The sequence below is a fragment of the Puccinia triticina genome, chromosome 9A (assembly GCF_026914185.1).
Source record: "Puccinia triticina chromosome 9A, complete sequence".
Classification (NCBI taxonomy): Eukaryota; Fungi; Basidiomycota; class Pucciniomycetes; order Pucciniales; family Pucciniaceae; genus Puccinia; species Puccinia triticina.
In genome coordinates this window covers 3528852-3540251 of record NC_070566.1, presented here as the reverse complement: position 1 = coordinate 3540251, position 11400 = coordinate 3528852, and the positions used below count along the sequence as shown (strand labels likewise).

At 46.5% G+C, this 11400-nt stretch overlaps 2 protein-coding genes across 2 annotated transcripts; one reads left to right on the top strand and one right to left on the bottom strand.

The window, feature by feature from the left end:
• Positions 1–2963: 2963 nt before the first annotated feature.
• PtA15_9A354 (uncharacterized protein) lies at positions 2964–3590 on the bottom strand (the record flags this gene model as incomplete). Its single annotated transcript, XM_053172553.1, has 3 exons — positions 2964–3152; positions 3273–3403; positions 3497–3590. The coding sequence occupies 3 exons, from the start codon at positions 3588–3590 to the stop codon at positions 2964–2966; spliced, it is 414 nt and encodes a 137-aa protein (XP_053023782.1).
• A 2850-nt stretch (positions 3591–6440) lies between these two features.
• On the top strand, positions 6441–8740 carry PtA15_9A353 (uncharacterized protein; the record flags this gene model as incomplete). The annotated part of the gene is made up of 4 exons (XM_053172552.1): positions 6441–6768; positions 7357–7749; positions 7821–8210; positions 8286–8740. 4 exons carry the CDS (start codon positions 6441–6443, stop codon positions 8738–8740), a joined length of 1566 nt encoding a protein of 521 aa, XP_053023781.1.
• Between the last annotated feature and the right edge of the window lie 2660 nt (positions 8741–11400).

Below are 11400 nucleotides of genomic sequence, written 5' to 3'. Positions count from 1 at the left end.
TTTCTTGGACACAAAATTAATGGTTTTTGGCCTCTAGATCACTTCTGCGAGACCCGCAGATCTTAATGGGAAGTCACCTAGTCTGCTCATCTGGATAATCAAAATCATCTGCTCTCTGCGCCTGATCCCTGATACCATCTTCCAGTCAGTGGCAAAAGGAGTCAGCCAACAGAACTTGCACTACCAAAACTGCTGGTAGGGGGTGGCTTTGCCACCAGACATACTCAAGCTCCACCCAACACCCTGCATGGGGAGGGACTTTGATAAGCTGTGCCCTATTTGGATGCTGCATTATACATGATAATTGTGTGTATTTATCATGCGCAACCCCCAGGGGTTCAAGAATTTTGGTGTAGATGGGGGCCAACTTTGGGTTGTGTGTAGTTTGCCCATTGATCACTAGCTTAACAAATCCACTCAAACAGAGTTCCAAGAGAGCTGCTTGGAGCGCTCTCCGTAGGAGAGGCTTCTGTGTTATATTCAATTCAAGCATGAGCAGAAAGTATCTGCTACACCAAAAGTAAAAAAAGATGAAGTAAAATTGAATAGACAGAATTTTAAGTACTGGAAATTTGAGCCATTCAGTTGTCTTGCACCCAGAAAACTGTTTCCTGAAGTCCAAAACCAGTGGACCCTCATTTGCAAAACTTGCAAATTCTTCAATTTTTCAAAAGATCATCCAAAGTCAAGGGATAGTGATAGAGAAAGTCTGAGTAGGCCAAATTGTAGGCACAGTAATTATGGTATTCAAAATTGCATATGCCACTGTTTACATAAAATCATAAAGCCAATTTTGGCTGGGAGATGTCAGCGGGCAAAAAACTTAAAGTGACATCTCCCAGCCAAAATTTATGGTTTTCAAAGTTGAAGTTCATGCATGTATAAATGCATAGATAATAAATTCATAAAACTTTGTTTGCAGGGGATCTCATCAATCTGCTTAAGTAATCTTTGGCTTTCCCAGCCAAAGAATTTTTATGAATTTATGATTTACACATTTATGCATGCATGAATTCCAACTTTGAAAACCATAATTGCAGTTTATGATTTTATGTAAACGGACCTACTTTGCGCACTGCGAAAAACTCTTTGCGCACTGTGGGGGTCGTCGTCTCGACGTCCCGTCCCCAGTGCGCACTTCCGCCACGGCTCTTCGTGCACTGTGCATTCCCCCAAAAAAAACGGCTTACTTTTCTGGAGATATTTTTTGATGAGTCGATAGAACAACCTTTTATTACCCCCCAAGAAATAATCAAGTCATTTGGTGGTCTCCTTGAGCCTAGAGAAAATTGAGATGAAATAATCATATTTTAATGCGGCAGGGACCTGTAATATCGCTTCCTGTGCCCCAGTAGCCCCAAAAATTTCACAGTATCATGGTACATGTGCAAATTCATGATCTGATAATTTTCAGAATTTTTCCCAGAGATATAAGGGGTGCGCGGCAGGCTTAGTAGGAAAATTACTGCTAACTGTATAGCTTTTTTGTTACACACCCAAAAAGTCCCAAAATTTCAAAAATGTTTTCATTGTGGATATTCTCCGCGCCATAAATTCCTTTGAAATATTGTGTCATGATAACATGAGATATAAGGGGTGCGCGGCGGGCTTAGTAGGAAAATGGCTGCTACAGGTATAGATTTTTTGTTACACGCTGAAACAGTCTGAAAATTTCAGGAACGTTTAAATTTTGCATATTCTCCGCGCCATAAAGCTCTTAGCAATAGTGTATCATTAAAACATGAGATAAGTTAGCAGTCATTTTCCTACTAAGCCCGTCGCGCACCCCTTATATCTCATGTTATCATGAGACACTATTGCCAAGGAATTTATGGCGCGGAGAGTATCCACAATGAAAACATTTTTGAAATTTTGGGACTGTTTGGGTGTGTAACAAAAAAGCAATACAGTTAGCAGTAATTTTCCTACTAAGCCTGCCGCGCACCCCTTATATCTCTGGGAAAAATTCTGAAAATTATCAGATCATGAATTTGCACATTTACCATGATACTGTGAAATTTTTGGGGCTACCGGGGCACAGGAAGCGATATTACAGGTCCCTGCCGCATTAAAATATGATTATTTCATCTCAATTTTCCCTAGGCTCAAGGAGACCACCAAATGACTTGATTATTTTTTGGGGGGTAATAAAAGGTCGTTCTATCGACTCATCAAAAAATATCTCCAGAAAAGTAAGCCGTTTTTTTGGGGGAATGCACAGTGCGCGAAGAGCCGTGGCGGAAGCGCGCACTGGGTGCGGGACGTCGAGACGACGACCCCCACAGTGCGCGAAGAGTTTTTCGCAGTGCGCGAAGTAGGTCCGTATGTAAAAGAATCTTATGCAATTTTGAATATCATAAATGTAGAATAATGTACAAATGGGGCAGACCTATGGAGATGCTGGGGGAGGAGCTATAAGGAATTTAAAACCCTCCCAGCCAAATAGACTTTCTGCTCCCACATAAAATTTGTAATAATACACAAGGGGGGACTAACGGGGCCTAAGTTAGCATTTATCACATATCATGGGCGTGTCCAAAAGCGGCTTTATAGCAGACAAGGCAAAATTCACATCTACATATAACTAAAGAAATAGCCTCTGGGTGCCAAACAAACCTGTACAATTATCTGTCATGCAAGTAACACCAGCGTTGGTATGCATGTAACACCTGTTGATGCACTTTCTCTATTAACAAGTCCTTTCAAGTAGCTTTGGGCATTCCCCTTGGGGCCTTTCACACCCCCTGGAACGCTCTCCTGTTCCATATATTTTGACACTGACAGACTGATGAGGGTGATTATGTATTTTTTTAGACAGTGGGACATCTCTGTAGGAGATAAAGCCATTAAAATTTAAAACAACAATAACAAAAAAAAATGCTCAAAAAGTGTTTTCCAGTAAAAAAGAACAAAGAAGGGTAACATAGATGAAGACAGCAATAGAGGCTGAGGACTTGTTTGGCTTATCTACCCGAGGCAATTTTGGCAAGACTTCCTTCTTCAGATGCCTCCGCTTCCTCGATCGAATCGGATTGACCAATGGCCCTAAGGATCGATTTCTTGGATGATTCTTGGAGCTCCCCAGCGATGATAAGTTCGTCTAGAATAGCGTATGCCCGTTGGAAGTTGAAAATCAGATCTAATTCGCAGACCTGTTTGATCCGAAAGATTGTTGGCGGTGAGAAAGAGAAATAGATCAGCATGATCGGAGACGGGATGTATGGATGGTCAGACGGAGCAAGCGTCTATCGACAGGAAATGATTCGACGAACGTTTCCGAAATAACGGTCAAGTACTTCGACGTATCTGTGGATGATCTCAAGCGTCACTAGTTCGTTATCATGTGGCCCGATTCCGGTCACGAAGAAAAGAGAAGCATATCGGCGATAGACAACCTTGGAATCTGAACGTCCCACACGCAAAAAAAAGAAGAGCAATGAACTTCAGATCTTGACCAGAAACCAGGAACGTATTTTAAGATAGAGTGGGACGAAACCTTTGTATTCTAGAACGTTACACATCCTTGTTCGTCGGGCGAGGACTAGTTGCGTAACGTCTTTGACAATCTTTGCTTTCGTTTTCGGAGACATCGTCGTGAACCATTTCGCCAATCTAACTTTTCCTTGTCTCGAAACGAGAAGGACGTAGCTCAGCTGGTAAGAAAACAAACACAGAATCCATAGAGATGAAGTTATTGAGCATTACGATCATTTTTGGAGCCAATGTGATGATTGAGGGAACTCAACTGCCATCTCGTCAAGCTGGATGTACTGTTTGTAGTATCCTAGTTGCGCGTCTTGGAATCTCCTGAATAGTTTCCGTATCTCTCGACAGTGTCCGGTCTTTAAGGTTTCAGCTGGGAAGAGCTGAGCGGACTGGAAACGTCATGGTGACATGTCATTGACCTGTCTCAGGAAGCACCGCTCATGCTTTTACCGCAGCGGCGCAGCAACAGCGGGTGGCTCTTTGATCTCAAGCACCTTGATTGATTGCTGCTTGCCAGTGAGAACAACTGCCGGGGAATGATGCTCGGAAGAGCCAAGCTAAGCTTTTTTGATTACCACGCTTGGCCGTCTTCTTCTTCCTTCCGATAAACACAACCGAAGTGTCGGTGGAGGTGACCCCCGGCCAGTTACTTTCCGTTTTCTGGAGGACCAACCAGGTTGATTACGGCGGGCTGAAGGGTGGGTAACCGGCCGGTCTCTTGAGGCCTCCGGCTTGGCGGGCTGATGAGTGTAAAAAATATATACTTAATTCACCCGGTCGGGAGTCACCGACGGCGGTCGTCAATCGCAGATCGGGATCCGGAGGGTTTTGGTCCCGTCGTCACCATCCGAGCCAATTGAGCACTCTAATGCCATAATGACGATGGCAATCAGCTTGCACGAGCTTTGGATCGTCGCGGCTCATTGCGATAGATTTATGTTATGTAACACAGACATCAGTTGCTCCTGACACCCGCTAGCATTGGCGGGGACAAGAAGATCTGAAAAAGATGAGAGGGCAGCACACCTTCTCTCTCGGTTGCTTGGCTTTATCAAACAGCTCCCTAGTTAGCTCCCCAGACTCCCACTCCACCCGCTTCTTGCACTGGCTATGCGGCTTTCGAGTGGACCAGAAGCTTATTGATCTAGATCGATATCTCATCCCGCTGCAAGCACAGTTGTAAAACCAGTGAGCGATTTGGAGGCCGGACGGCTCGCTCGCCGACAGGTTTGACCAGGCTGTGCCCTCCCTGGCAGTGCCTTAACTAATTACCGTGAGTTCTTGTTCACTTCTTGGACTGCTGTCTCTAGTTGCGGCAGGTGCTGATTTGTCTTACAGGTCGATCGAATCGGCACTCTCCCCCGAGGAAACCAACAACAAGTGGCCCAGCACTCGGAGTGTGATTGGCCGGCAGGAACTGTTGTGGGCTCGGCGGGGATCCCGTAGAGCAATATCTCTTACCGTCGCGCTGGGCCTCGGTTGCTGATTACTCTTGGCAGGACACTTGGCTCTCGCCTTTCCGGTTTTGGGGAATCATCACTTGGAGCGGTCGTACGTCCTTCGCTTGCTGTTCAGTCCGGATTCGGACAAACCGAACCAGGCTCAACCTAGACTCATATAACCACTTTTCCTGTTTCCCTTTTCCGCTGGTCTTGGTTGAGAAACAGGAAGTTCCTGATCTTACCTGTGAAGATTCGCTGTCCTTACTTTAGGAAGGTGCCGAAGAAACACATAAAAGAAGCTAGAGAGAACGATGGTCCGGGGAAGGAAGAGCTAGAGGATAACTCGCTGGTTGGTGGACAGACTGCTCTTTGTTTTCCACTTGCAAATGTTTATTTTACACTGGTTGGTATTCTGCCGTTCCATCGCCTTTCTTGTTTCCTTTTCCCCTTCAAAAAAAAACTTAGATCCTCTCCTGCTCGCGCCCTGTCTTGCCTTTTCTGTGGCTATACACCCACACAACTGGCTGGGTAGGTTACCCTCATCACATCCTCGCTTTCCTCTCAGACTGCTGCCTTCACAAGCCCCGAGCGCACGGCCCTTATAATTGTATCACTCTCTCGTACAAGAAAAACGCACATACACAGCCCAAGACCAGAGAGACTGACTAAAAATCAAACCGATTCGCCCTTTAACTTTCCTCTATAACATATCAAAATACCCCTCCGCCAACAAACAAATGCATCACAAAGGTCAACAGTAGCAAGGGAAGACTTCATCGCACATCGACACACTTGGTGAGCTGCCCTCATCCCTACCTCCCCCCCTGTGATCCGATCCGAGTAGACAACCAGCAATCAAAAGAGAATGGAGTGAATGAGCTGGACGGGATGGCGCTGTTCCCAGTCAAGCCTGACTGAGTTTATCCAGCCATCCTCATCCATGCTTCTCCCCATTCGGCCTCAACCTGCCTCCCATTCAAGCCCGACTGGCTGCAAACCCAACTCACCCAGCCATCTCATCTCCCTCACCGCACCCAGCCAAAGCGAGCTCAGAGACATATATTTAAGCTAAACTACTTTCCCGTCTTTGTTCCCCCTCCTCAGCCCCTCAAAACATCATCGCAAACCGTAAAAATCTTCACAAACCCAGCCAAGAGATCACCATCTCATTCAATCACACACTCACATCCATCCTTAAACCAAACGAACAAAAAAACAGCCCTCCCCCCCAAAAAAACTACACTAGTCCGTCGAGTCGCACTTAATCCGCCATATCATGCCACTTTCCCTCGGTCAATTAATCACCACCACTATCTAATCAATTAATTTAATCATTCTCAGGGTCACCCTTATCCTGAAAAAAACTTGGCGACTTCATCCACATCCCAGCGCACTAAACAGGAATACAATCGCTCAATCAAGGACATCGCTGACGGCTTCAAGCCATATATAAATATTTTCTTCCTTTTTGTCCAAAAAAAAGAGACGCTGAACGCTGCTCGGAAATCACAGATGGCGCCTCTCAATCCTTGTAGCATTCTCCTCTCTCTCTTCATCTTCACCCTTTCCCACCACCAAACCCTCTCTTCCTCGACCCCGGCCCCGAACACCTTCCAGCTTAGCCCCCGCGACCTCGGATCAGCCGGGTCGGCGCCGCGAGCCATCCCGCTCATTCGGAGACACTCTGAGCAGCTTCTCCGGAAGCGGAGCCCCCACCTTGTCAGGGACTACGCGCTAAGACAGGCCGACGTGCTCATCAACAAATATCCTCACCTCTCTCGCGGCTCTGCCGTCACCGGCGATGCGCCCCTCCTCAGGGCTAGAGACCCCTCTGCAGCTGGTCGGTCATTTTTCCTCAATAAATCACCTCCTGGCCTTCTCCTTCATCACCCTCGCCTCACCGTTAATCCGAACTATCCTTCCTGATCTATCCACACTGCTGTACAAGCACTGTGACCTCAACCTATCATTAGACTGCGTTGAACTGTATACATATCCCGGGTGCACTACTGTGTTGCATGTACAGCTTCTGAAACTCTTGGTTGAGCTTGATTCCCCTCGCGCTTAAAAATATGTGCAAATTTGTTCGCTGGTCATCATTCTTCTGGGCTGGTGTCGATTAATTATTCATTTCCAGTCGGTGTGCCGGCCCACAGCCTCCATGCGTCAGAATCTACCTGACAGCTTGATATTCATACTCTGGACTCAGATGAGTGTCGGCTACATGTGCTATGCCTCTACTTCCGCCACCCCCTTCCTTGGGGTATTTATATTCCTGATATGTATTCGGAAAGTTGATTATCAGTGTCCGCTCGCAACTAACTCCTATCATCCCGTATCATAATTCTTTAATTTTCGGGTATAGCCATTAAGAACCCCCTGACTAATCACACCTCTACCTTTTTCTCTCGCCCCAACCAATCAATAGCCCTCACCAATGGATATGCAGATTCAGAGTACTACGGCGTCATTTATGTCGGCACACCTCCCCGGCCGTTCAATGTCATTCTCGACACGGGCTCTTCGGATCTATGGCTAATTGGCCAGGGAGCTTCCTCATCCTCCTCCCACTCGGGGAGTGGGATTTCCAGCATCGGCTCTCCTACCGCCGGCTCAAGTGCTACTGGATCCCCCTTCTCGCCCTCGAGCTCTAGCTCATTCCAGTCGCATTCCAACTCGTTCCAGATTACCTATGGCTCAGGATCCGCCTCCGGCGCAGTCGGTACCGATACTATCACACAGGGCTCATACACTGTTACTAACCAGGCCTTCGCCGTGGTCAACAAGGCCACATCGGGTCTTCTGTCTGGTGACGTCTCTGGTGAGTTGGCACGAACTGTTAAAACCGTTGCTACAAAGACGCTAAATGTATAAATCTGATCCATCAATTAGGCATCATGGGCATGGCCTTCCAGTCGTTGGCTTCCACTAGCTCATCTCCGTTCTGGCAATCAGCCAAGATTGATACATTTGCCTTTGGTATCTCCCGGTTCGTCAACATATCCACTGCCACCGATGTCGAGCCCGGAGGAATAATGACCCTGGGAGGGGTTAACAACACTCTTTTCCAGGGAGATGTGAACTACATCAGTCTCAAATCCCAGTCCTACTGGCTTATCGCCATGGACAGCGTCTCGATCAACGGACAGGTGCTCACCGGAAGTCAGAGTAATGCGGTCGCTATCGACACTGGAACTTCATTGATCGGAGCTCCTACAGCGATTGTCGCCGCTGTCTATGCACAGATTCCCGGTGCTCGGGCTGCAACTGGCTCGTACCAAGGTAAACCTAAGTCATGATATATGCTTCTGTAAATAGTGTGCACGATTTCTGACCAACCTTGATGATGAAACGCAGGTTATTACCAGTTTCCATGCAGCGCAAACCCAGTCTTGACGCTTACTTTTGGAGGGAAGCCGTACCCGATTGCACCAGATGACTTCAACGTGGGCGCTGTGGACTCGGATGGGAAGATGTGTTTGGGGTCGATCTTCGCCGTAGAGTCGTCGTCGAGCTCTTCGACTACCAAGTCAAGCAGCTCGCCCGCCTGGATCATTGGAGACAGTTTCCTGAAGAACGTGTACACCGTCTTCCACGCCGCCGGTGACGGTGGTCCGGCTGTCGGCTTCGCTACCCCCGCCAACGGATACCAGGACCTCCTTCGCTCCGCTGGCACCGCTAACGGTGGCGGTGTCACTAGTAACGGCGGCACGACTACCAACGCTAGACACTCTCCTGCACCACCTCGAGCCATCCCTAGTTTTCTTTCCCTCCTCCTCACTTTTGCTCTCATCACATGGACTCTATCCTAATCACTTCCCAGGTCTTCATAATCCATCATTTCGTTCAAGCATTTTTTATCCATGTAACTCTGAAACTCGCTTCCTCTCTTCCATCTTTTCTTTCTTTTTATTTGTTGTCATTATTATAGTTTATCACCTCTCATCTTTTCTCTACTGCCAAAAACCACACAAACAAACACAATCCTTCTCGCATTTTTTATCTTCTGTGTAGGAAACAAGAGAGACTGGACGATCTTTCTTTTCTTAATTTTTGTTTGTTTTTGGGCTTTTTTCATTATTATCGTTATCCAAATTTACAAAAAAAGACTTTGTGTAGCTTTAAATTATGGTCATTCTAATCACCACCTTTTTCCAACTTTCAATGGCTATTTGTTGAAACTTGTCATCCTACTTTCTCAACATCGTTATCCTCATCATCATCTTCGATTCGATTGTAAATAAATTACACACATTTTACATTCAATTGTATTTATTCATGTGTTTATGAACAATCGCTCTCTCGGCCCCATCTGATACCAACCCAGCTACATACTTGAGAATCAAATTCAACACCATGGGTGCACTAAAAGTTGTTAGATGGGGTCCAAAAACAATCTGCAGGTTTTTGGAAATTTTTAGGGAGATTGTTGGGAAAATATTTTCCCAGTCCCTTTGTAAATATTTCCTATTGTTTTTTTTTGAAATGGAATGTTTCCCGCAATATCTTATGGAGGCGCTGGACCGACATGTCGGACAGCTTTTTAGTTTCACTTTTTTTATTTTTATTTTTAAAAAACAAGAAACAATATTTGTTACTGGGAACAAAGCGGGAGCAAAGTAGCCCTTGAGACCGCCTTGCTCGGTCCCTGTACAACTGTAGGCACTTCCTTCCGTGACAAGGGGCGCTGTGTATTCCAGCGTAGTCACGTGCCAGTGGAAGTACACCAGCCCTTGGTCCCTGCCTGCCCTTTTGCGCCCATATGTACCAGATCACACTGTGCACTATGGGGTCTAGCGCCAGAGTTGTCGCTTCCTTTTGGGTTACGCCTGCTCCCGGAGGACCTCGTCGCTTCCTTTGGGGTTGCGCCTGCTCCGCGCCATAGTCGTCGTTTCCTTTTGGGTTGCGCCTGCTCCCGGAGCACCCGCTTCGCTGACCTCTCCTCCCTTACCAACGTTGCTCGGCCAAGAGATCCCTCTTGGGCGAGCTCTAGCCAAAGCAAGGCCCTTGGGAGGAACATTCTCAGCGGACCGGGGATCAAACCTCCCTCTGACCCCCCAGGCGCCGCGGCACGGCGCCGAAACTGTGAGCAGAAGGATGCATTACCCATGGCTCAAGCAAAAGTGACCGACCACCCGGTCCCCAGTGAGTCCAGGTCAGAATGGATATGTGTCTGTGCACCGGGTGGATAATGTCCCAGTGCAAACATAGATACAGGGTGTGATTCCACCTGAAACATAGAACTAAACAAATGGTGAGCTTCATGACTTCATGTTTACAGCTGATCCCTATTCTTGAGGAGATCAGATACATGCAACGCAATCAGATACATTTGTACCACAAGACTCCTACATAGCCTGATACCTTATAGATGTGATCACGTAACATATCTTGGCTGATATGTACTACGAGTACATGAGTTACATTGGTCTGGAGGGATCAAAAGAGTTCAAAGATGACTGGAGCGGAAACAGAAGAACAAGAAAATGAGCCAGAAATTTTAGTTTTGAGACATGGTTGGCTGTGAATGTCGGCTCAGTAGCCATACTTGGCCAGGAATTTCGGCTCAGAGCCATGGTGGCTATTTTGTCTTGCCGGAGGCGCGATCGGAGCGACATCAGAAATGGCCAGATTGTCGCTCTGAAAGCATCACAATGGCCGCTCTGTCGGTTCATTTGTCCATTTTGTCGTGAATTAGCCGGCATTTCACAAAAAAAAAACTATTTTGGCCATTTTTGTTGGTCCAGCGCCTCCATAATATCTACGGGAAAGAAATTTTTCCTTGAAATTTTTCCAAAAGTCACAGGAAATATTTTCTTTTCCCTGGAAGTGCAAGGAAATATTTCCTTGCACCTACAAAAGTCCCCAAAAATACCGATTCACTTTGCGCACGGGAGTTGACAGTGACTCGACGTCGCGACCCAAAGAGACCCCCTCCATGCGCAAGCAGCATACAGTCACGTAATTTGTTTGTGCACAGGCAGTTTGTTGCAAAACATGAGATTTGTTTTCATGAAGTCATCAGTGGGCCCTTGTAGGCCCTGTGCAAATAACTTCCAACATGAAACTTGAAGAAACAATTGTTTATTAGAAAGAAGAAACATGAAAAAGCGAGCCAAGAATAAACCAACAGGGCAGTGATACACTGCACCATAGTGATATTTTTTTGGAGAGACAAACACACAGCCAAGCCCTTGTGGGCTCCGGCAAAAAAAAACCTCACAAAAGTATCCAGAAACAATTGTCAATCCAAAAGAAAAGAGAAAAACAAGCAAAGGAGAAATCACAAAAGGTGTTATGGACTGGTGTGCCTCCTCCTCTATGAACAGCATAAGGATTTTCAGTTTTTTAGTCAGGGGATGCAAGAGCAGGAGATAAAGTAACTTCCATTAGATGAGATACATGGATCACTGGTCTACAAAAGGTATCCGCCATGAGATCCCCATGCCGCGGGAAGGTCATTCAATAAGAG